At 40.2% G+C, this 26,787-nt stretch overlaps 1 protein-coding gene across 7 annotated transcripts in view; it reads right to left on the bottom strand.

The window, feature by feature from the left end:
• Positions 1-26,787, bottom strand: part of satb1b (SATB homeobox 1b) — an 81,768-nt gene that overhangs the window by 38,051 nt on the left and 16,930 nt on the right. For 4 of the 7 annotated variants that reach the window (XM_088013743.1, XM_088013741.1, XM_088013744.1 and 1 more), the window contains 6 exons: positions 25,859-26,100; positions 20,581-20,757; positions 18,853-18,979; positions 13,178-13,301; positions 3,981-4,092; positions 1,606-1,683 (listed from right to left, as the gene is read on the bottom strand). In XM_088013743.1, the coding sequence (XP_087869869.1) occupies positions 1,606-1,683; positions 3,981-4,092; positions 13,178-13,301; positions 18,853-18,979; positions 20,581-20,757; positions 25,859-26,075 (835 nt within the window). In that variant the 5' untranslated portion in view covers positions 26,076-26,100. The remainder of the gene's footprint in view (positions 1-1,605; positions 1,684-3,980; positions 4,093-13,177; positions 13,302-18,852; positions 18,980-20,580; positions 20,758-25,858; positions 26,101-26,787) is intronic. The other 3 variants (XM_088013745.1, XM_088013746.1, XM_088013747.1) reach the window with 3 other exon arrangements.

Below are 26,787 nucleotides of genomic sequence, written 5' to 3'. Positions count from 1 at the left end.
CAACTGGCATATATGTGCTGGGTTTTTATCTGACGTTTGGTTAACATGACATGTGGGTGCTAGAGTTTGTGTTTGACTGCACGTCTGGAGATGTTATCGCTGAAAATGTGCACCAATGTGGTTGGTTTTCTTATCGCAGCGTAAAGTTCCAGGCTGAAGGATTTCATACGTGACCGTTTTTATGAGCTGTCACGATTTAGATCATGATTTGAGTGGAAAAGTGACTTCATGTTCAGGGTTTCCCCTAAAAATCATGCAACTTGTGCATTTATTATGAGAAGATTTGAGTTTTCTTCTTTCCTGCTTCAAATGTGTGTGCTTTTTAAGAAACAATAAATTCATATAGAAACAAAAACACTCCGTTAATAAGTGGAACAGCTGATTCTTTTAGGCTTTTTCTTACCCTGTGGCAAATCTACATGAGATCGAAGCTTTAGCAAACAAATCTTGAGTCCTGATTATTCCAAAAAGTAAAACTTTTCTTGCCTGAAAATCCAACATGGCTGCCAAATTAATAAGAAATGTATAGAATATAAATTTGACTCTTCAGCACAACTGGAAGAATCAATTTAAACTTCCAGGGTAAATGAACCCATTAAAGGAACAACCACCATTTTTATTTCTTCATCTGACCAATCAGAGAGGGAATTTGTTCTTAAAGTGACATAATCCAAATCAATCTGTGACGACATTGTAATTCAAGCAACACAGATTGTTTGTAAACTTGCTATGTGTAATGTGTTTGGCTGATATTACTTTGCAGTCTTAAATTGTGAGAGTGGGTAAATTAAATGCCTAATTTTTCATCGTTCCGCTACGAATCTCAACATATTTCAAAGGATTTTTAAGTGATTGACCAACAAAAGTGAAAGCATAGAGGTGAAGTGGAAAGGAAGTGCGGAGTGACGCACCCTTTTTTCACAACTTAACTTTAAACTTCTTGTATTTTATCTCTGTTGTGTCTCTAAAACAAGCAGCACACTGTACTTTTCAGTTTCCTTGAAATAAATGTAAAACGATTCCTTTTTCTTTCACATCACAAATTATTTGTCGTTTTTACAAATAATCCCAGAAGTGTGAATACTTTTAAGTGTTTACAATATTTGTTGAGCCTCCAGATCAAATTCCCAAAAATATCATTGTCCCTCTGAAATCTACTCAAAATAAAAATCAAGCATTAGAAATAGTACTTTATGAGATTTATTTTCTAAGTTAAGGTCGAATGTTTGACAAGTTTCAGCTTTCATGGAGGAAATGAGCTCTTAAAGCGACTCATGTTTCATTTCTGCATGACTTTAAATTAGCATGAATTGCTTTTTAGAACCAGAAATAAGATTTTAATTAAAATTCTAGTTAGGAGAGTCGGAAGGTAACTATTTTAGTTTATGCATTTAGGAATAAAATGCTGCTTCTCAAATACTGAGTGGGCGACTGTTTCTTCTATTAAAGTTTGAAATGGAGATTTACAGTTAACCTTGGGAAAACAGGAGCTAAACTTGCAGGTATTGTGGTTGGGTTACAGTAAAGCTGCAGGTTATTAATGTGTGTGTTTTAAGCGTGTGTGTGTGTGTGTGTGTGTGTGTCTGTGCCCATGCTGTAACCTACCTAGCGCATTGGCACGCGGGCTCTCACGGAGGACGCACGTCCCTAGGTAGCCCTCCAGCTGGGAGGGTTGGCGCATGCCTGCACGGGCGAATACACACACAAACACACACACACACACACACACACACACACGCACACACACACACACACGCACACACACACACACACACCACGCCGTGCAGGCGTGAGGAGAGAAACACAGGGGTTAAGGCTTTCTACAGATTGTCTCTCTCACTTCCAGCTACGCAGGAATAAAAAGCATCAGCATCACTACAAAAAGGCCAGACTGGCAGCTGCAGCAGCTCCCCGTCTGAGGAACATAAAACCGGATAGAAAACAAGTGTGACAGAAAACGTGTGGGAGTGAAGCAAGAGAAAACACAAGAACAGCGGCTCTGAAGGAAATAATGTACCCGGTGTACGTTGTCACTTTAAAAGGATCAGATAAAATATGATCGCAGCACACCGTTTGCATGCAGGATGTGAAAACATTTTTGATAAAGAATCTTGTCTGTCATCGCTGTGAGGAATAGCATCCTGGCAGAAAAAAAAAGATTCAGCTCAACAGATTACTAAAACTAATATCTCACCAATGCCTGCTGCCCTACAGGTTCCCCAGCACAGAGCTGCTCCGCTTAATAAAACTACAGAAACGAATATCTGACAACTATCTCCAGCTTTAGTGGAACTGGCATTATATGACCCCCATTTCCTGGGAGGTCAAAGGGTATTTTTTTAGATTATATAAAGTAATGCATTGGTAGAGAGATAGATAAGAAATCTAATTTAATTCCGGATGGGGTAGTGGACAGTTAAAGCCAATGCCGCCTTTTATTCACAGAGTTATACAAAACATAAAAAGAAAATGTTCAGAAATGTTTGTTGGGTGTGGTAATAATAGCTCATTTTGAGATGCAGTAACTGAGAGAAAGAAAGCACACCCTGCCCACCTTCCGTATTTTCTGGACAATACATTGATAAAGAGTAAAAGTTACAATCAAAAAATGTGACACAAAGAGGGAAAAAACATTTATGTGCATAAGACACATCTAAGTGACATTTAGTCACATTTATTTATTTTCAGCTAGCTTTCCTTGCACTGCAGACGCTAATGTTTAATCCTTGGTTCATATCAATATGAATTAATATTTAATGCATCAGTCCAAAAATAAAAACACGCATAAGTTGCAGAACCAGGCAAACTATGAAAATAAGTGTGATGTTTAGTCTGGAAAATATGGTAATTAAAAATGAAACTGACATCAAGCTTACAAAGCACAAGCTAAAGTTTCCAAAATGCTGTTATTAATTGCACAAAATACGAGGAGCAAAATGGAAAAGCTGATTGTGGAAAAAAAGAGAAAATCCAACAACCGCTAAAACTCCATTCTTTGCAGTTTGTGAAGAAATAAGTTGCGCTCTGTGTCTTCTTCAGAGGTTTTCATGTTGTTTCCCTCAGTAGGTCTTGGTGCAGCGCCCCCACAGGCGACGGGGTGAACAGGTTTTGGAATTAGCTTAAATCATTTTACACAAAGCAGTGTGAAAGCGAATCGCATCGGCTGAAAATGTAACAAATGTTGCAACTTTGGTCCTCAATTGAACCGAGTTCATCGGACTCTCAGGTGTGAAAACAGAATCCGAAGCACTTTATGAATGTGGATGTGTGGTTGTTTTTACAAACTGTCCAGACATGAGCATTAACATCCACCAAGCTAACTGAGGCCTGGACAGTCTGGGATGAAGCTGTTGGTATCATTTTAGCATTTTTCAGAAGGTGAGGTTGAATTTTTCAGGGAAAAACTTTCCCATGAACATTAGCAAACGACTTAAACGTTTTGCACTAATGGATGTAGAATCACAGACTTTAAATTGTTCATGAAGAGTTTTATAAGCCTTCCAGGATTGATGAGAAGCTCCTCTAAAGCTACTGCTGACTCTTTCTAACGTGGCATTGTGGTAACACACATCCAGACCAGCAAACAGTAAACACTCCTGTCACAACCCAAAAGGGTCCACTTAGATTTTCCATTTCTTGCTTTATAGTGCCAACAACAAAGGTTATATTTACATGTTTTTTTGACCTTGTAGAGACCCGATCATTTCTACTGTCCTAATAAACAAAACCATGGAGCTGAGAAAGGGTGTACTTTCTTATTCCAATGGTTGTAAGTCCTTTTGACCTTGAAATATTAGATAACAAGATAAAAATGTATCTGTGCAGCGTTCAACAGCAGGAAGACAAAGAGCCGTTTGGATAGGGGACATATTGTGATGATGACTGGTGCGAGTGTGTGTTAAAAAGTGTGTGTGCGTGTGTGTCTGTATGCAGAGACAAAAGTGTGAGCGCCATACTTTGCGCCCCTCCGTTTTGCTTACCCATCATATCTTTTGTCTTCTTGAAATGTTTATACCAGCGCCCAAATTCCTGACACTTTGCCGCCGACACATTTGCATAGTAAGTGCTGTTCACAATGGAGGAAATCATACTCTGAAAGAGAGAGATTGATTGAGAGAGCGGGAGAGACTTTTAGATTCTCACTGTGGAAAATACAGACATAATATTAGAGCTGGTGGAACATGCAGCAACACTGTCGCTTGTCAAAGCAAATAAAATACAGGGGAGGATAAAAGTGTAAGACATGCAGATGTGTACGATTCTTTCCCTCCAAACGAACAAGAAATTACATCAAACAAGGTTTAATCTGTTATTTTTATCAATTTTTTTATCAAATGCCACAGAGTTTGTCTTTTGCAGTGTGGGTATTATTCATCAAGAACAAGAAAAATATTTACCTTCAAAAGGAACATAGCAATGTATTAAGCACCAACAGCTGTGGAGGTGTTTCATGTGAGCGAATACGAATCTTTTTATTTTTATTTGTGCAATCTGTTGGAGACAAAAAACTTCAAGCGCGTCGGGGTCCGCAGCGAGCATGTCGCTCTGTGACGCCGACTCTCCCTATACAGTTGACTCTCTGCTCTCTCAACATTTATCTCCAACCTGAGACAAACAAAAGCCCCATTTATTAAATCCCCATGCAGTTTCATTAAAACGAGCGTTTTAACACCTCGCCAGCCTCCGGGTGAATGCAGGGAAAAAAAATGTTTCTGATTGTTATAAATATTCAAAAGAACCAAACCATCTGTTTTCAAATTATAGGTATGCCATCTTTATCGTTTTCTATAATATATGCGCTTGGAGGTTTTGTGCGGGGGACCTGCTGGCAGAACGAGCACAAACCAACTGTTTCAGCATAATTCTGCTTTTCTGGCTTCGGCTTCTCCGCGCAGAACGGGGAGGAAGAAGCCAACAGCTGTGCCATCAAAAAGGTCAGAGCAACTCTGAACTCCTGACCTTTTGTATTAAAGGGATACTTCAGATTTATTTCATGCAAGGTTCTGTTAAGAGGTTTTGACTGGTAGATCCCTGCAGAAGTAGTTAGAGCAAAGTGAAGACAAATCATGTTAAAAGACCTCCAGTTATAATTTTATAAATGATCTGAACACGGAATAAGGACTTTTTTATATGCAGGTGGCAAAACAAACTGGATTTTCCTGCTACAAATGTAAATAAAGCTCATTATGCTTAATTTGCCAGACACATTTCACATGGGAAAGGCCCACAGCAGCACAGATCCACCACCGTACCTAACAGTGTGGATGAGGTCGAGGTTTCGTTTCAAGTCAGATTCAGCTGGACTGTTTGTTGCTTCAGGGCAAAATATAAAGTCTGACCAAAACACATGGTTCAGCTGAGGTTTTCTGCTGCATTTTAACTCAAACTTCTGACAGACTGTGGTTCATGCCTTCAAAACAACAACTTGCTTATAGTGTGTGAATAAGAAGCAACTGAGATAAGAACCAGTTCTTGTAACCCCTTTCTGCACCACCAGCTTCTCCATTCTTTCCCCTTTTGAAGGCTTTTTGGAAGGCTGATGTTAATTGCAGACCAACACCAAATGTGGCGTAAATCACCATGAACGTCTACATAAATCACCAGGACTGTTTGAAGGTACAAACCTTATTTTGCAGTTGATGTTTAAAAGACTGGAGTTTTTGATAAGACAGAAATCAGCTTTCATTTTGGCCCATCTACTGCAGGTAAAATATTAATCAGCCAACGTCTCAACAGAACCCGACTTTCAAAGCGTCTGAACTGTCCCATTAAGTTACAGATAAAACAACGACGGTTTCTTAAATGAAACCGTCGTTGACCCTTACTTCAAATTAGTACAGTCTGCCAAAGGTCTTTAATAACACGCCTTAGTTTTATCTTGCTGATGGTTAATCTAGTTTGGCAGGAAATTGTTGTTGAACTACATAAGACAACCTTGTAAGATGGTATCAAAAACGCAGTGTGAAGCTTAAACTCGTCTAAAAGAAAACACTGGACAGCAGAAAAACAGCCAGTTGTTCTCTCCATCGTCTCCTTCACTGTAAAGACACTAAAGCTTCTTTGCAGTCTCCCAAAAGGGTTTTCTGTTACATTTTTCACATTCCAGAGACATTCTCTGCAACTTCCCACAACGTATCACAAGGATCTAGCCGTGAATACTGAGAACTGCGTCACTTCATTTCCTTTGAATTCAATTCAGTTTATGTGCAAGGAACCAATAAACCACAAATCTTAAACCAGAAATGTATATTTAAATCAGTCTAAACAGATTCCAGTTTGATCTTACTTATAATACAATGCAATTCAAGTGCCACTACTGTTAATACGATCTGAACGTGGAGTTTTATGTTCCAGTTTTACTTAGAACTGGGAAATTCTGACTTCCCGGTTGTATAAATCGATCAGAAACCCATCCGAAGTTGGATTTCCCTTTGGAAAACTGAAAAACTCCAACTACCATCAGTTACCCTCTGCAAGGCCAACTTCGCGTTTCAATTTGGCCGCTTCTCGCATTAAAAGTAATAAGCTGAGGTGGAAACATGTAAAAGTGGATCTAAATGTTACAGGTTTATCCTGAACAAATTAGCTTAAAACAATGATCGTAAACAACGTCTGAGTCGTCTGACATCAAATCCACAGTAATCCTGTGTGAAGGGGCTCTACAAAACAATCAAATATCAACATAATTTCAATAAAATATTTTTTTTTTTGCTGAACTTCTTAGATTGTTAGAAAACCACTTTTCTGTTCAAACTGTAAGAACATGTCAGATCTAAAACTTATTCCAATGAATGAACCATGAGAGGAGTCAGTAGAAGATCTTGATTGTGGTAAAAAACATTTAAATGTTGAGAAAATGGTTCACAATACAGTGAAAATAAAACATAACTAATCTATACTTCAGAATGCCTGTGTGGAGCGGATGGTGCGCTGATTTTATCTTAATATTTCTGGGAAAAATGAAGACAGCTGAGCAGAGTCACATTGGCGACTGCAGCTGGGTGTGAATCTGTGCCAAGCATGTTGTGGTGCATCATCCCGCCATGATGAAAAACAAGAGGGGAGGAGGCGGGGGGGCAGAGAGGTCTGCAGTCGGACTTCAACAGTATAACAAAGCGGTCCTTTATAGATTTATTGAAAAGGCTTCATTCAATAAAAAAAACCCTGATGGAGTTCAGGTTGGGGTTAGGAAGTCAGAATTAGCTTTTTAATGGGTCATACATTTATGTATGAAGCACTTCCTTCTTTAGAGTTTATGCAATATTGTTATTAGCAAAGAATAAATAGTAGTTCAACCTTTTGTGGTCGATTCCTTGGGAAGTGGCGAAGCCGGCCTGGTTTCCTGCCATGTGTTTTAGCTCGGGGGGGTAGAGATGGAAATATTCTGGATGATAAATGGCGTACCTGGCAGTGAACCATGCAATCCAGTTTAACCTGGTTCCAGCAGCCCAAAGATCCACCTGAAAAGGCTAAATTTAAAGTGAATACAGTTCTCCTTTTAGTTCGGGGGGGCTGGGATAATGAACTCCTCTCCTCTAGCCTGCCATGTTTTATTTACAGTATATCTGGGCTAAGGCGGCTCCAGGCAACAAACAAGAGGCCTGCAGATCTCTCTCTCTCTCTCTCTCTCTCCCTCTTCCTCCGCCATCTTTGACACAGATGTTCTAATAAACGCTCCTCATTAATCAGCCCTCTCCCTCAATACATCACTCTACCTCTCACAGGGGGCCCAGCCTGTATGTGTGAGGAGAAACAACACACACACACACACACCTATTCTGCGTCCCCCCACTGCTCTGTCACACACACATGCAGACGCACTAAGTGAAATCAAGCAGATAACCAGCGCCTCTGCTTCCACTGTGGAGCCAGCGGGAGGGCTGAGCTTCGGTGTGTCAACAGGTAGTAACTCTGCCTCTGTGCCTGCATGTGTGTGTGTGTGTGTGTGTGTGTGTGTGTGCGGGTGTGTGTGTGTGTGTGTGTGTGTGTGTGTGTGTGTGTGTGTGTGTGTGTGTGTGTGTGTGTGCGTGTGGACCCTTTAAATGATAGCCATCTGCAGCACAGAGCGCTTATCGGCAAGACCAGGAAGTGGCACTGGGCTACTATCGGTCCCCAACATCTACTCCACTCCCCGACATAGGAGACAGGAAGAGAGAGAAAAGTGTGTGTGAGTGTGTCTGCATGTGTGTGTGTGTAAGTGGATCGCAGTGCAGCAACCAGGTACTGTACACACACGCACACACACACACAGATTGCACTGGTTGCCTGAATCAATTGGGAAAAGGCGAATCCTATTTGCGACACTGCGCCTTGCCGCTCGCCAACATCTAGCAGAGCTCAATTATGGCACATATTCATCTCAGCTGGGATGACCCCTCCCTTCCCTTCCCCTCCCCTCCACCGCCGCCACACAGAGACGCCACGCACTGGCAGCCAGGTTGCGCCTGTGGCAGCCGAGGTGGCGAAGGCCTCGCAAAGATGGCATTTTGATGACTTTGCTGCTACACGACGCAGCAGCTGGTACATCAGGGGCAGCTCAGCGAGAGGGTGGAAGGGGGGAAATTCTCGTTTGTTGCCATAGTTTCTGCAAACCAAACGAGGGTATGGGGTTTCTAAGCTTGGTAGCATCTAGGGCTGAAACGATTAGTCGAATTACTCATGATTTTTGAATTAATCGTCAACCAATTTAGTAATCGATTAATCGTTAACTGGAGACTCAAAAACATGACATTTGCTGGAAAAGCAACCTACTGAGAGCAATAATTAAGCCATAAACGGTACAGATATGTTGTGCATTTAAGATCAGAAACGGATCTTCAATAGTTCTTGAAGACCAGATTTTGCCAAACCTGCTTTAAAACATCAGTTTGTCATTAATGATGAGTACGGCTGAAACGATTTATCGTTTTGAATCAAATAATTGTCAACTAATTTAGTAATTGATTCATTATTAATTGGAGTATACAAGGTCAAAAAACAACACACTCAGAGCAGTAATTAAGCCAAAACTGCAGAAAAATATCTACATTTGTATGTAAAATTAAAAAGCGCTATAATTTTATCATCACCTGATTCAAATTCTGTTATTAAGCAACTTTTATGACCCAATTATTAATCAGTTAATACAAAAAATAATCAATAGATCAGTCCTGTAAAGTTTAGATATTAAGTCAATAGGGTTGAGCTTTTCACGTTTTATTATTTTACCTGCAGTTGGGTCCTTTTCTACAAATGATCACTAAATAGATGAAATGTTTGAAATGTTTAATTTAATGTTTAAAAAAGGGAATTATTTGTTTTTAACATGTTTAATATTTCACAAAAAAGGCTTAAATTAAAGAATCTGTAGAGTGCCAATTATTTTTATCCGATTAATCGTCAGAATAATCAGTAACTAAAATAATAATTAGTTGCAGTCCTAGCAGCTGATTGGTCGATGAGAAGTTTAATTTTGCGGACGCTTCTTCGAGTCATTAGCCGTTAATGTTTAAGAGCCGCTGTGGGTCGGAGCCAATTGCTTGAGGAGTGAGAACAGCGTCCAAACACACAAAGAGTGAAATTAAAGATTTGACGTCGCAGAACACAAAAGAAGAATTTCACGCAATAACAACAATAATAAAGCGTTTTCTTCTCCTCCGTCTCCTCTGAGAGCTGTTCAGAGGTGGGCTTGCTCGCTCACTCACTCGCAGCCATCCTGTCATCTGTGAACCTCGCCTTTTGCTCTGGGATTACACAGCAGAATATCAGGGAAACACTAATCCTAAAAAAGGTGCCAGTCTTCCGTTCCCTCCCACTACGCCCCTTTCTCCTCCCACGGCCCTCGCTGGCTTTGGTTGAAACCTTGCAGGGAGGGGCCTGGGAGCCGGGGAGAGTGTTTATCGGGGAGCAAACGGCTGGGTGGGGGTAGCCGGACACATGCGGCCCCCACAGAGTAACAGATGTCAAACGCCGTCATAGCAGCCGTCTCTTAGATACAATTGGATCATCAGGACATGTTCTAACAAACCCAAGCCAGAAATTTCAAATTGATAGAGTGGTTTGCAGAATACATTTCCAGAAAGTATTGTTGCCTCAATAAAATCAACCAACTCCCATCAAACGCCACCGAATTAGCAAACAGAATCCAATTGTATTACAAATACAGCCAATCGAAGGCCTAAGGGGTTTCTTGGACACTATCAGTCGATGTCTTTTGAGGTGGTTTTTGACTCTGCGGTGGCATCAGTCATCTTCTGTGGTCTGGTACGTTGGCACTGCACCTTATCTGCAGCTGAGAGGAAGCACTTAGATAAGCTCAACGTTAAACGGAGGGTATAATGTAGCTTCCATTTTATTGCACAACTGAGGAACTTGTTATAAAAGCACTGTATGTATCAAAAACAACTTAATAGATATTTTACTTTACATGTAGCCCAGTCTGATGCCTTGAAATTGGCCTCTGTCTCTTTAAGAAGCTCCTACCTCTTCTCACACTCCCCCTTCAGCACATAGAAACACCAATGCCTCTCCTTTATGCTGTTCTTAGCAACACTGGCGTGAGAAGCAGTTCCTATAATGAGCTCAGCAGACGCGCAGTTCCACCAGATGTTTGCTAATTGCTGCTGCTGCCGCTAGTCTGGAGGAGCAGAAGAGCAGGGTAGAGGTGCTCCAAGGTGGGGCTTTGGGAAAATAGGTGGGACTTCTCACACATGCATGAATTTCTGAGGAGGGAATGGTATCATAACAGGATATAAAGCTCCAAAAAGTCGATGTTGCATCATAGCACCACCTATGTTGTAAGACGCCCATCAACCCAGTGCAGGTGGACGATGTCTCCCACCCCATGCATGAAGCTGCTGCTGAACAGAAACACCTACAGTGACAGATTGCTGCATCCTCGATGCACAAAGGTGCATAACAGAAGATCCTTAACCATCACTGCTCCCAAAAAACTGAATAAGTGTTTCGATCCTTGCTGGTATTTGCACAGTTTTCTATTTGTTGTAAATACTTTGTTTTTGTGCACAAACGTGCATGAACGTTTTGCTTAGTTGTACAGTTCTTTTAATCTGAATATGCCTGTCACTTGAATGTACCTTATTCTATTCTATTCTATTCTATTCTATTCTATTCTACTCTAACAGCATGATGAAGACTGACGGACACAGGGTGTGTTATTAAATGATAATCTAAACTTTGAACATCTCCCATGGCTTTGCTCAACACATCATCTGAAAACGGAAAGAGGTTAATCTCCAACCTTCCCAAAACTTTCCTGTCTAAGTGAAAAACAGGATAAAGAAGGCAATTAATAAAAGAAGAGGTTAAGAAACCGATGGCAAGAAACTGGAGAGCCATCAATCTGAATCTGTCGACAGGATAACTATTTGTCAAACCTGCAGAGGAAAGACGTCCTGTTTGAAGTTTGTGAAAAGGTGTGAGCCAGAGGAACAGCAAACAAGAGGAAAGTAGAGGAAAATTTAAATTATTGGCTTCCTTACAAGATGCTATGTTTGGTAAAGTTGGCCTCTACATTAGTATAAACACATATTTCCACATTAAAGCTCAGGATCATGTGGTAAGGATGCTTTCTTTCAGTTGGGAAAGGTCAAATTTGAAGGGAAATTAGAGCAAAAGAGGAGGCGATGCAGGCTCACCTTCCAATGGACGGTTTGGGCAGAGCTACGTTTGAGTTAAAAAGAGGCCAGTCAAAATCCAGACCTACATCTAATTGACAATGACTGTGTCAAGATTTGTAAATTGCTGTTTACAGACGCTGAAGGTATCTGGCGAAGAAGAACGGATGTAAATTTAAGCTTCTAGACGGACAGAACTGGCAGAGAAATGGAGGAAAAGACCTGCAGCTCAAAAGAGTCCAGAAGTAAATCATGTTCCTTCACTAGGATGCTCTTCTATCACATTAAAATCCCAATAAAACTCCTAGAATTGTGTTGCTGTAGCAAAACGTAGGAAACTCCACAGGGTAAGCTTGTGTAAGCTCATTGCTGTTGTGTATATACATCTGAGATAGCTTCGGTTTTACATAACAGAGCATTTAGGGCTGATTTATAGCATTTAAACTGGTAAGTGGGAACGAAAGACATTGGCTTGAAAGGAAAAAAACAAAACAAAAGCAATCTGATAATTTAATCTGAAACTTGTGTGTGTGTCAGTCTTGCGAATTTGTGTCTGAGACAGACTGAATGTGCTTTGTGTGTTAAATCCTCGGAGCTAGTGTGCGCTCTCCTCTGAGCCGTCTTCACATATGGACCGTAAACAGGGTGATTACCAGACCGGGCTGGGCTCCGCCTGAACGCCACCCAGGGACTCTTTACATCATCATGCCCAGCTAAACACACACACACACCCACACACACCCACACACGCACACACACATGCACCGAAAGCAGCTTCTTGCGCATACACACGGCACAAACCCGGGTCTCCAGGTGACCATCCGGTGGACTGGGAGGAGAGCTGGCTGCTCGCTAAAAACCTCAAAGAGCGCAGATACAGTCTGAATATTTCACCAACAAATCCAGGAAAACACACACAAGCCCTGCTGAACAGTAGCTAACACACACACACGCACACACACACTCCGAGATATGCAGCCTTTTCTTTCCATTCACTGCCTCCATGATATACCGACTGCATTGCCTTTTAATACAATATCAGTGCAAGCGCGCTCTATTGAACCTCTCGGCACACAGCGTGACACCTAACATGTGAATGTGTAATTCTCCAGCCCAGCGCAGCGATACGAAATGAACTAAAAAGACAAAATAAAAAAAAGAGAGCAAAAAAACACAATCCGGATCGTTCTGGGATTGGTCCAGTGTTTATCTAACAATAACCATATGTTCAATAACACCTCTGGTTTTTTGGCTGCACGCACGTCTCTTGGTGTGTGTGTGTGTTCTGTAGGCGGCAAAAAAAGGGAAAAAAAATATTCAGACGACAATGGCCATTGATTTGGATTTTCTATGCCAATTCTCTTTCCCAGTGGATCAAACTCAGGGCATTTGATAAGTGAAAGATAAGAGACGGAGGTGATGGAGATAGGGGTGTTTGTTTTGTTGTGTGGTATGGTAGCGGAAGGAGGGGAGGTGGGTGAGGTTGAGATATTTTTCTGCTTTCTTTTGCTCTTTTTTGGGGGGTGGGGGGAATTTTGAATAAGCGGATTGGGCTTCAGCACCTGTGATAAAGGGCATTCTTTAGCCAGAGAGCTCTGATTCATGTCTTTGAGTAACTCCTTGAGGGCGTTTCTTACTGTAGAGTGGCTCCATTGCTCGGGCGGCAGGTCCTCCAGCTTAGGACAACTGTTAGGAAACAAAAACACACACAGGAGACGGAGAGGAGAGGGGAGGAGGAAGGGATGGAGAAGGACAAGGGGTAGAGAGAGAGGATCATGAAAAAAAGCACCAAAATAAAACACTGAAAAATATGAATTTATTTACAGATTTACTCCCTGAGGAGCTCAAGTCAGTTTAAAAAAGCTGAATTTACTTGGCTTGCACTTTAAATCACTTAAATTTTCCAAGATTGTTATTATTAGGGAAACAAAAGCTGTTGTAGAAGTTTAAAATGTCAAATGAATAATAATTCTGACTTGGTTTTACAATAATAAAACAATGTTTTAAAGAGACTGCTCATTCATACACACAGTGTAATATTAATATTAATAACTATTGGTGCTTAGGACAGGAAAATTATGTGTTGAATTTTGATTATTAGGAAAAAACTATTGTAGACTTTGAGCAGAGCACTAAAGTGAGTGATATCATCAGCAAAAGAGTTTGAACAAAATTATAAAAAATAAACTGTGATTTCATAAAAATGGTAAAAGACGTTTTTTTAAATCATTGCAGTTTTTGAACAGACTTTGTAAGAGGAAGCAGTTTCCATTTAAAAAAACAAACAAAACAAAAACTTTATTTTTTAGTTGTATTATGGTTTTTATATTTAAATAATTGCAGTAGGGTTAATTTGTTGAGAGAGCATTCTTTTCAGCAGCAAAATACGGGACTATTAGGATTTCAACAGAAATGTGAATACAGTGAGAAACGTCTGAGGTATTAAACATATCAAGTGATTGATTCTGGATGACATGACGGAAAAGGAACATAATTTACAAAACGCTGTCAAACAATTGTTAAAAACCTGCTCAATTATTTCCGTTATACAACAGAAACTCCTCGAAATGCAAGACTTGATCGATTATTGTGAACCTGAAAGATGCTGCTTGCTGTTCTAATATGAACTGATCTGTAAAAATGTGAGTTTTCATGAAAGTAAAGCGTCTAAATACGAATGATGCAGGGCTGACATGTCATATTGCTGAATTTGGTTGGAAAGAATTTTAGGCGTTTAATTGTTTCTGCCACAAACAAAAGGTGAAAATCTGAGGATAGTTTATACATGTCAACATTTTTGTCACAAAAATGGAAAAGAACTCGGCTCATTACCAGAACTGGATGATGTTCCAAAATGTTAAAATCCATTCAGATGAGTAAATACATCTTAAAGCAACCCTCTTCAGTGTGGACGCTGCTACTGACTGAAGAAGAGTCTGAATTAACTCCTGCAGTACGAGTGAAATGCTTAGAAATGAAATCTGATGTAGCAAAGAAATGCAAGTGGCTTCATTGAGTCTACGAAAGAGCAGGAAAGAGTGAGACTTAAAACAGGAAGGTTTAACATAAAGCATTTTTCTTCTCAGCTTTTAGTCGTAATCTGACATGAAATGTACTGGATTTGGAAACGTTTGCAGCTTTTTCTCAGAATTAGGAATATTCTCTCGGGAATACAGACAGACAGCTGTTCTGGTAACGCAGCCTCACTGAGGCTAAACACAGTTCAAAATGTTAAACCAATAATTATTTGGTTTTGAAATAGTAATACTCTATGTTAAAGCAGCTGCTCATTCATACACACAGTGTGACATCACCTCTGCTCCTAATATGAATGAATAATGGCGCTCGGGGTAGGAAGACGAGAAAAATATACATTTAATTCTTATAATTGGATAACGAGAAATAGGAATTGGTATCTGTAGTACAAATTCTAGGACTGAAAAGTCGTCCACAAAATTCAGATTCAGCAACAAACATTTGATCATTTCCCCAGAAAACAAATATGTGAAATCTGTTTCAGTTAGTCCAACCCTGTTTGAAGTCCATGTGCTGCTGAACTGAGGACACATCAGAAAGGCAGAGCAGAGAGGAAACCAGAGAGAGCCGAACACACGGGCCTCTGCTCGTTTTTCCTGCTGCAAGCGTCCCTCCAAGACAGACAGATTTCATTTGGCGCATCAAGCAGATGCATCTGGAGATTGCTCTGTCTCTTTCTCTCTCTCCCTGCCTTCCTCCTCTCTCTTTCATATTATCCCTCTCTCCCTCTTTCTCTCTCTCCTGATTGTTCTGATTAGTTAATTACTTTATACAACACATCTGCTGGATTGATGCATGAATTATACATCAGCTGCATGTGGCGACTATTATTCTGTGTTACTCGTACCTTCCTGGCTTGTTGTATTCGCAGAGACAATTTAAGGTCTAACTGGGTAGATTTCTGCAGTCAGAACGCAATATTACTGACAATATTCAGCACAACAATACGGTTACAGGAGTAACAGTCTGACGTTGAATTTAGTTGGGAGAGTCATCAGCTGCAGACATTCATCTCTACCTGGAAAAACACTCCTGGGTTTTGAAAATGAGAAACATATTTAGATGGAGGGTGTGGGCAGCTGAACTGGGCTCCAGTGGTTTCACCAAGTCTGGATGTGCAAGACATATGTTTGACTGTACACTAAAATTAGCACCAAAAAAATATATATACATCTGATAAATCCACAAAAATAGGAGAGAATATTTGGAGAAAACTCAGTCATTTAGTTTGTTGGAAATGTTCTGGAGAATGGAAAAGACAAGGATGCGTGGAGCGGTCGAGGCCAACATCTGCTAGTGAGAAAACACACAGCCTTGCACGTGCACGCACTCCATCAAGCCGACAATGGATTTTCCAGAACACCTTAAACTGCTCCAGCAGCTAGAGAGCCTCTGGGGAGATGGAAGTGAACAAGAGGAGGGAAAGAGCGAGCAAAGCGGGAGGAGGGAGCAGGGAAAGACAGCAATCCGCGCATTCAGAGGCTGGCAGGCCGGAAATAAACACAACCTTCTGTATTCTGGCTGGTGGACGTGCTCGCATCAGTCAGTGCATGTGTGAGTGCTCGGCTGGAGAAGGTGGGAGGAGGTGGGGGAGACAGAAGGGGAAGAGGCAGAGCAGGAACAGCTCTCCAGAGAGTTGCAGAACACTAGGTTAGCGTGCAGCTGGCACGAGCCTCCACATCAGCGCCAGCTGACTGTTTGCGCGCGCACGCCTTTGTGTCCACGAGCACATGCAAGCCCGTTTGGGTCCAAAAATACAAACGTGTGTGTGCTTGCTGTGTAATACAACAAAGGCTCTCACACCTACAGGGGAGAATTTAGCATCCAATGTGATCAGAAGACAGTTAACAGCGTTCAAGCTAAGGCTTGAGCTGGTTGGGTTTTCTTCCCTGCAGCATCGTTTAGGATTCGGGTTTTATGTTCCGGTTCTAACTGGCCGCTCAAGTTAGCAGTGGAATACAACCTCAGACATGTAAAACTTTATTTTCTTCAACCAATATTTGAAAAAGTTTGTAGAATAATCAAAGGGTGCAAAAATGTTCAATAATTGTCTTCTGGATGTTTTTTATCTGTGCTTTACGTTAGTGTTTATGAAATTTGCAACATCTTCCTATGACCTTATTTTAGCTGCATTCACACCAGCTCTGTTAATCCGCTTTAATCAAAGTTTAGTTCATTTGGCAAGAAAGTCCAGTTGGTTTGGGGAAGTGTGAACGCGTAACAGAACTCTGATGCGGACCAAAGAGGTGAACTATAATCCCCCTAATAACCGAGGTCTAGGTTCTATTGAAGTGAACTCTGGGGTGGTTATAGAATGCGTAATGTGAATGCAAATGGATCGGGAATCACTCCAAAAGCAGGAAGTGAACTATAATGCACAGCATTCTGGGTAAATCCAATCTAAACAAACCCTAGAGCCTAACGCTAGTGGAGGAAATGGCTCATGATCTTTTGCCAAAGATAAACATAAATCCTATACCTGCTAAAATCTGACGCCACTCCATTTTTGTTTATATTTTGTGAAGAAGGAAGTTGCACTCAGTGTCTTCCTCAGAGGTTCTATGTGGTTCCCTTCAGTAGTTCTTGGTGCAGCGCCACCACGGGCAAGGAGAGGAACAGGTTTTTCAAAAGTTTTGGATCGTTTGACAGTAGAAAGTAAACCTTAACAACTGAAAATGCAAAAAAATGCTGTCATTTTGGTCCCAAATCGAACCAAGTCTACTGGACTATCTGGTGTGAAAACATCCTCAATTTATTCATTTAATTGGTTCTGGCAAACCACAGAATTTCAGTCATGTCTAAACTTTGACTGGGCCAATACAACTGTGTCAATGTGCTGTTGATGTCCCAGTTTGGACCGTCTGACCGACAGATGGCTTCACATTTGACTCCAGAATAATTTGGTACACAGAGGAGTTCATGGTCAACTTAAAGAGTGAAAAGAGACCAGATATCCATTTTTAGGCTTCACAGTTTTCCAGATGAGTTTTGTTTAGTTTTCTCCAGAAATTGTGCCGTGCAATTTCAAATTTCTTTTTATTTATTTATTTATTTATTTTTTTGCAGTTTTTTTGAGGATTTCGGGATCTGACCTTGGGATGTTTTTCTTTCCAGGAAAGGTTATCCACTCTCCCCAACGTTTTCCTTTTTTATTTTTATAAAATGACCCAGTAAAACTTGAGGAATTGTTTCTGTGAGGTTGTTGCTGTTGTTTTTCTTTCTTGGCACAGTTTAACACACGCTGCATGTAAACTGCCAAAACTCCTGATTACTGATAAACAATGCATTTGATTAGCAGAATCTGGACGTCACTATTATGGAATCAGCAGGAATTAACTTATTCTATGAATATTTTCTTATTTTTTAATAAATACTTCCTTATCTTACGTATTTTTTTGGATGCATATTTTTATAGGTGTGTGAATGTTTGAGTATTTGTGAATGGATGATTGATAGGGAGTTAAAAGTGTTGTATTGCCCATCTGGGGTTGAAATTTCAACCTTAAAAGTACAGAACAGATGATTCTATGCATAAAACCTTAAAATCAAATTAAAGTTTGTGGTCTGGATTCAAAAGAAACATTTAACATCGGGGGATTTTTGTAGCTATTTCTGGTTCAAAAAAGAAACAAAAAACAAAAGAACGTTTGGATTAATCTGCTGGAATCTCCTTTTATGTGCAGCGCTTGATTCAATACTTGCAGCTTTATCATTATATTACATTTTATCTTCCTTCAGCCATTTACAAAACAAAACGCTAATCAGTTAGCAGCACTTACCAGTTAAATTTAGATCAGCCAGTGGCGCTAAATCCACTCGATCGTTTTAAAATAAACTGTGAACAGAGTCTTGGATGATGCATTCGTTCTCCGTGTTTCCGTCTCTTAACAGATAAAGTGAATAACTATAAAACAAGTGTGTGTTTTTGGCACCCAGTAGGTGTGGAGGTTTTCCTCTGATATCTGTTCCTGTTTCCTGGGAGAGGTCAGGCGGCTGTTCCTGTGACTAATAATGCTATTCTGGGTATGAAAGCAGCAGATTGGCACCTGCCAAGGAGAAAATGCTACGTGCTCATTGTGTTAACGCTGCAATCAGGGATTAATGCGACTCTACGGTAAACCCTCACATGAGATTAATGTATTCTGCAGGTGTCGGCGAGGATGTGTGAAGATAATAATAATGAGCGGTGCCAGGCTCTTACCTGTGCAGCTGGATCTTAAGCGTGACCACGTGGTAGACGTCCTGCAGCATGTCGGCCACTGTGGCGTCCGGCGCGTCTGTCACGTACGACAGCGGGACGGGGTTCCACTTCCCCACCTGAATCATACCTGAGTGGATCACAGACACGCCGACGTGGGTGAACAACAGATGTGGACAAGACAGCGAGCGCATCTAAGCATCTGAGCTAATTTAAAAAACAGTAACACGTGTGAAAAGTGCGAATAGCACCATGTGTAGGCACCCAAGAAGCATCTTGGTGCCATAATCACTCTCCGCTCCTCTTTATTTATTAGCGAAATCACAACAAGCATGTGTGAATTTCTCTTGACGCCGTCTTCAAACCTGCAGCAGCCCACACAGCAGGACGCGAAGAGGAGGAAGGCTCGCGGGAGAGCTGGATAAGGATGTGTGTGTGCATGTGTGTGTGTGTGTGTGTGTGTGTGTGAGATGGACAGGTTATAATAAAAGAGCATGCAAAGAGGCACCTTGAAACAGCCAGCCTCGGCCTGCATGTGCTCCAGTGCAATTAGTGGACCCTTTCCTCCACCTGCCTTCACCACCTACACTCGCTGTTTGTGTGTATAAATATACGCACTGGAAGCGTGTGCAGAGCATGCATGTATGTGAAAACAGTGAGTGCGCCTGACCCACTGGAGACGTTAGCATCTCTGTCTGGGATCAGTGTCAGGATGAGCTGCACTGCAAAAACACAAAATCTTCCTGAGTACTTTTGTCTAGTTTCTAGTGCAAATATATTAATACACTTGAAATAGGACAAAACTAACTTACAAGTAACTTAGGAGCTTGTTTTAAGTCATTAATTCCTAAATATTGATGAAACAGTATTAGTTCCGCTGGTGAATTATTTTACTTATAACTAGTATTTTCATCAATCTTAAAAGAAACTTGATTAAAAGTCACCTGTAAGTTAGTTTTGTCTTATTACAAGTAGGGCTGTTACTAACAATTACATTAGTAATTGATTGTTCTATTGATTATTTGACGATTAATAGATTAATCAGATAAAAATGGCACATTTTGCAAATTTCTTATTTAACCATTTAAGCCTTTTTTACATATTTGAAAAATATTAAAAGCAAATATTTTTTCAATAAGAAAACAAACATCTTATTACCTAAAATGCAGTAAAATAGCATTAATTTAAATTAATTTGATTATTTGTAGAAAAGGATGCATCTGCAGCAAAAAACAATATTTCTAATAACCTGTGAGCAGCTCAGCCCTTTCTGCTTGACTTTACATCAGTACAGATAATGTTTATTTTTCAGATTAATTAATGGACAGCAAAAGGTGCTTAATAGATTTTTTTTACAGAATTTGAAGCAGGTGAAACTAAAAGTGACACTTCAGTTCTGGTAGAACATATTTACAGACAGACGATTTTTAATCTTAAATGCAAAACGTGTGTATTTGTACAGTTTTGTTTTAATTGCTGCCCTCAACAGGTTGTTCATTCAGCAAATGGCCATTTTTAATGATTAATAAACTACTAAATTAGTTGCCGATTATTTCATTAATCGATTAATCACGATTAACTGTTTGCACTAGAAGCCAGATTTTGTGAGATTTTGCGTTTTTCCCAGTGTACTGTAGCTTCAGACCTGCTGTAGCGATGTTATCATGGTCACACGGTGTGTGAGCGTACAGTAGGAGCGTGTCAGGGTGACGGAGCGACCTCGGCGGCTACCTTTGGCCTGAGCTGCGGAGCTGTGGGAGTAGCCCAGCGACAGCAGGGCCATCTCGATGAGCTGGTTGAAGAGCATGTCCTTGCGCACCAGGACGAACTCGGCGTGTTCCTCCTTGCTGTCGAAGTCCATGGGGTTCTCGTAGTGCTCCACCACGCAGAACACGGGCAGCATGTTGCCTGACGACACACAAGCACAGGCGGGAAACTGAGTGGGTTCCACGCTACTCCACATGCAAACGCTGACCTTCAGCGTTCTGTCGGCAGGCTGAAATTCAGCGCCGATGATTAAGTTACAGTAAGTGTCGAGGGAGTCGGCGGGAATGACTCGGCTGCTGCAGAACAGAAATGAACGTAAAGATGAAGGCATCGCTCATGTTTGAGGGAACAGCTTCTAATCAGAGGCACACACGTTTACCCTTTATTTCCTCCTGGTGGTATAGACATTGTTAACCTTTACAAGTACATGAGATGTAAATGTAAATCTGGAACTGTATCAAGTAGCTGCTCACAACTGTGTTGGGAAGTCATCATCATCTGTACATCTGCAGCCTCTCCTGTTTTTTTAAGGTCTCCCCTCTAGGGTGGGGTGTTGTTTTTGTGCGTTTTTGTGGTTTTCACAAACAGTTGCTCTCAAAAGTGTACACACCCCTATAAAAGACCAGGGACTGTGTTTTAAAAAGGTCTGACCAAGACAAATCTCTGAGTCTTGGTGTATGCTTAAGGTGTATGCTACATAATTCAACCAAAAATACTAATTTTAATCAGAAAGAATGAAAAAAAACATCCTTAAACTAATACTGAATCTGATTATGCTTTAGTTAAAGCTGTATATAACTCATATGTTGCAAAGGTATCAGTCAGGAGAAGGTTACAGAGAAATTCCACAGCTTTATAGGGATACTATGGCGCAGTGAAAGCTGATATCAACAATTATGGGACAAGACAGAAGTCACAAAAGGGAAATGTTTCTTCAAAATAAAGAAAAGAATTGCAAAAACTGCAAACATTTCAGTTCAAAACAACAATGACGGCACCTTAAGAAAATTTAAGATTAGCTTGTTTTTCAATTGAAATTCTCAGAAAAATGTAAACTTTTCTAAAATGTATTCTCATGCTCCATTCTCTTTTATTGCTTTCTACTTCTATTCCATATCAAACCAAAATAAATCTAAAAATAACTTTACGACGATGCATATTATTTAGAGAAGTCATACTGGTTGTCAAAGGAAGCACAAAATGACTTATGGAGAGCATGAATTCATCCACAGAAAGTTTAGAAATGGATGAAACTCAACAGAAAAGAAGGCCTTTTGTTGAAGCATTTCGGAACAAAAAACAGTTTTGTCAAAAGATCTACTGGAGAATCACCAGTTCTAAACCTTTTATTTTCTTCTGGATTATATGCAACATTCTTTTAAAGAGAGGAAAAACAGAAATCATCTTTTAACCAGAATTAGCTGAATAGCAGTTTAGCTAGCTAAAAATCAAAAGTTACCTAAATAAATGGTAGAAGCACAAAATGTGTAAAAAGTTAATAAGAAATTTTGAAGATATGTTGCAACTTTTGCTCTTAAAATTGGCACAAACTCTAGTATCAGTGTTTCTCTTTTGTGTTTATTAATGGCCAAAGTTTATGTATTTCACCAACGAACTACAGCAAATTTTAAACAGATGAATTTATATACATGAAATCAGAACCAGCAGGTTGGACCTCAAAGTAAACCAGAAACGTGGATTGGCCATTAAAGCCCGATTGGTGCGTCGCTACATAAAACATCCATTAAAAATCGTCCTTTGCTCCCTCTCCTGTTGGGCACAATATCCTCCTTATTCATTGTCAAGGTACTGTGATTACATTTGCCTTTCTACTCTTTTGCTTGCCAACCCAAAATCATCTTCCCATGATGCAGCGCTTCAAATCCCGAGCCACCTCCGCGCCCCGAGGTTCACTCTTCTGTGTCAACAGTGGCTCTGCTGTTTTAAGCAATGAGCAATTCTTGTCCAAAGACTGAATTTTCAAATGTGCAAATATCACCTGATATGGCGTTTCTGTTAAAATAACATCCCTGTAAATTGAAGAGTTGGAAAAGGGTAAATTTGGCCTTTTAAAATTGAAGAAGGGGAGGAAAAACAGAACATGTCGAAGCATTCTTGAAGCAGAGCGTGTTTACGAGCCGCTCCGTTGCTCCACTCGGCTGTCGTGCGGAAACATTTCTGTATGTTTATTGTCACTGCAGACAAAAATGATTCACTTTCTAATATTTTCCAATCCCAGGCATTCCAGAAGATGTGCACAGCTCTGGCAAAACAATCAATAAGCCGACAAAATGCAACGGAATGTGCTGAAAGAGCTGCTTTTCTCCTCCCCTGATTTTAATAGATAAAGATCTAACAATAAAGACTGCTGTGTAGGTTCATTTGGGGGATCAATACTGGCTTTGTTTCCAGGGAGCCCAGAGAGGGCTGCGGTAAATATTGTTTCGGGCTCAGACACAATGCCCACTGTGGGCTCTCTGCGAAGCCTCGGAGAATCATCCGCCTCCACTGGCCGCTTCACCCAACCAAAAAGGAAAAAAAGGAAAAGAGGAAGAACTGATGAGTGGGAAGAGGCGGAGGAGCGGAGAGGAGGCTCGGAGGAGCAAACGCGGTGGGAGGCCACAAGGAGCGGCGATGATGAAGGTGACAAATTAAACTCTCTCTCAGCCGGAGCGCAAACACGTACATAAAAAGCAGCGAATGAGAGCAAACGGCCCATACGAGGACGCTCGCACGGCCGCTTTCCAAGACTTCCTGCTTCCCCGTTGGCCAGGGAAAAACTGAAGCAGCCAAACAAACAAACAGTTTGGGAGCCAGGAGCAATCACGGCCGAGACACTGCAAGTTTTTTAAAGAAAAAAAGAAATAATCAAAAATGATGTAAATTACCACACTGCTCTACAAAAGTATCCCTGCAATTCTGCCATAAACATATTGCAGTGAGGCTTTTGGAATAAGCGAAGAAATACCGATGGATAATAACGAGAGAGACGGATGATTATGCATGTTTTTTCTTTTTGTTTCACAAATAAAACTGTGGAAAGTCCAATAACCAATTGAAAATAGCAGACAGAGTCATTTAACCTCAGTATAAATCTGTTAGAAAATGCAACAAAACACATCATCCCCACTAAGAAACATAGTAGTGGCACCATCATGCTGTGGAGATGCTTTTCTTCAAGATGGTAAGAGATGATGGAAAGATGGATGGCTCTAAAAACAGAGCAACCATGAAACTTACCCTAAACATACCAGCTCCAACAGAATGACTGGGATTAAATTAATCTATCAGAATATTCCAGTAAAATCCAGACCTAAATCTGAAGATTTGAAATATGACGCTCACAGGCACAACTCATCCATCCACGTCGTCCTTGAGCTGTTCTATAAAGACTGAGCCAAAATTTCAGTCTGCAGGGCTGCAGAGCTGGCAGAGAGATGCCCCACAAGCTTTACAGGCTTAAGATCCACTGTTTCCATTATTATTATCATTATAATTATTAAAAATCATGAATTATTTCACATCCTTGCTACTTTGTGTTGGTGTATTGCATAAGAATATATTCAAATTTGACAAAATGTGAAAAACATTCGCTCTACTTTTCAAAGCCGGATAGCTTTTCCTATTATTTTCTTTTTAAAACATGACACCAGTTATTAAAATATTAAAAACTATATTTTAGAATCTCAATTTTCAAACTGAAACTTCTCAGTAAATAAATATATTTAAAGTTGTAGAGCTGTGCAGGAATATTTCTCACACGGCTCCTCTATTAGCTTTTGTTTGAGCAAATAGTTGCTGTGCGATAAATGAATGAGTGAGTGTGGAGACTAGACAGAAAAGTGTTTTTTTTTCTTTTTTTCTACAATAAAGTTTAGGACGAGTGAGTGGGAGAACATGTCCACTCAAGTGAGTATTTAATGGTTGAGTTAATCAGTGTTTAAATTACTTTCCTTCATTAATATGAATTTTAATTTCAATAATTCGTAAAAAATCTAATTTTGACTGTATCTCTCTCTAAGTCTAGGCATTTATCGTATCGTTTATCGTGATAAATCTCTTATAAGGTAAGACTTTGATTTATTGCTGTCACAATAAATTTCAATGAATGATGTTTAAAACTCTGTAAAACTTTTATTTTTTAGTATTTTTCACCACTGTTTCTTCAACAAAGCTGTAAAAATTTCATTTTGATTGAACTGCTTTCCAGCAGTGGGCATTTATCGTATCGTTTATCATTTATCATGATAACTTTTGTATCCTGATAAGATTTTTATTTATCATTGTCATGATAAATTCCAATTAATGATGTTTAAAAATCCCTAAAACAGTCCCTATTGCCAGGATTGTAAATTTTACTATTTTTAACCACTGTTTGTTCAATAAAGGTGTGTCAATAAATATCAACAAATGTGAAAATACGACTAAATGCAGTTAATGTTTTGCTACAAATCACATTTCTTTATGTGATTGTTGTCCAAAAGAAGCATACAGCAAATGGTTTGTTTTTCAAGAGAAGTATGTGTGCTTGTTGGAGCATATTTACAAAAAAAACATAATAAATTGTTCTTATTATCACTTTTATCGCTAATAATACACAAAATAATACCGCAAAGTATTGTGATAAAACTTTGCATTCATATCACTCCCATTTCTTTCATTCACATATTTTTTTATAATTTGGTTCTTCTAAAGAAATATTTAATTATGTCCTGAGCAGGACAGTCTCGACAACAAATAAATTGTCCCAGAAATTATTATGATAAATAATAATATTGTCATTTTGAGACCATTTTCAACTAATATAATAATAATAATGATATAATAATGCAGGCAGATTGTCTCAAATATAAAAAAAAAACTTTCATTTCTAAACATTTTTCACTGTAACTGGAAAACATTTAGATATCCAAAATAAATAAACAAAACAACAATAATTAAAATGGATTATGAAATCTCTGTAACCAAATTTTAAAAAAATATCAATCATTCAGCTTTGACAGGGAAAACAGGCAAAAGTGGCAGGTAGTGCAAAATAACTACTTTGTATTGGGTGTCAAATGTTTGCAATATTTTTCAAAATGTCAATTTTTCCACAATATTAACGATTATATTCATCTTATTTCAATTTTTCATGGGATTGACTGCTGCATTGCTTATTGTGACAGGCTCAGTCATAATAAGCTGTTTTTTAAAAAAGTCTGAGGAAAAGTTGAATAAAAAGTTGACCATTCTCTCCTACCTCTCTTGTGGCAGGCTTTCAGCAGGTGGCCAGCGGGTTTGTACGGGACTCCGGCGAGCTTGGCCCCGGCGCTGCCCAGCCTGGCCCGGCCCAGGGGGCTGCCGTTCTGCTCCAGCCGGGGCAGCTTGGCCGGTGGGGCCTTGGCTTCGGCCAGGCCGCCTACCACTAGCTCTGAGTTTTCCTTGCCCAGACACGACTCGCTGAGATGGTCCATCATCCTCAGCACCTCAGCTCACTATCACCTGGGGAGGGATAAACAGAAAGGGAAAAACAAGACATCAGCCGCTAATTTTTTGGATCATTTATGAAGATAATCTAATAAAGCTGCTGGAATGTTCATATTTTTTAATGATGCAACGTTCACGGCTGTCCGGCCGGATACTCTTGAGGAAAAAAAAGGGTAACGAAGGTAGAACTTGCTTTGCAAACACCCGACATTGCTCTTGGTTGCATGCAGTGAAAACACCCAAGGTTCTGCAGAGCGTTGCAGGAAACTAACTCAATTCGGTGTGTGAGTCACTGCTTCGTGTGGCTTCATGCTGCAGCTCGGAGGGCAAAGGGAGGCGAGAGGCCGCGGCATCGCTCTGGTGCGACAGACATGTCGGCTGCTCAACAGGTGTGAACTTTATTTATAGGTTTTACAATGAAAGCGTTAATTTAAAAAAAAAAAAACAGTAACGTTTACGAGCCCGGGATGGCGGGGGGGGGGGGGGAAACAAAGAAAAAAGGTGGCTCGAGGAAAGTTCAGAACAGGCGACCGCTGACTCATAATCAGTCATCAAAATTTTGAATGTGGGGACTCTGCATCACCCACAGCTGCTTCAAGAGCTCGGATACAACTCAGCAGAATCGTGGTGAAAATTCAATCTGCCGTTTGTTGAGGTGGAAACGTAATGGTGCATGCAGGTTAACGGGAGCTGATGAACGTG

This window comes from Poecilia mexicana, unplaced genomic scaffold (genome assembly GCF_051168715.1).
Source record: "Poecilia mexicana isolate PSO_F unplaced genomic scaffold, ASM5116871v1 scaffold_16, whole genome shotgun sequence".
NCBI lineage: Eukaryota > Metazoa > Chordata > Actinopteri > Cyprinodontiformes > Poeciliidae > Poecilia > Poecilia mexicana.
This window is presented reverse-complemented; position numbering and strand designations above follow the sequence as displayed.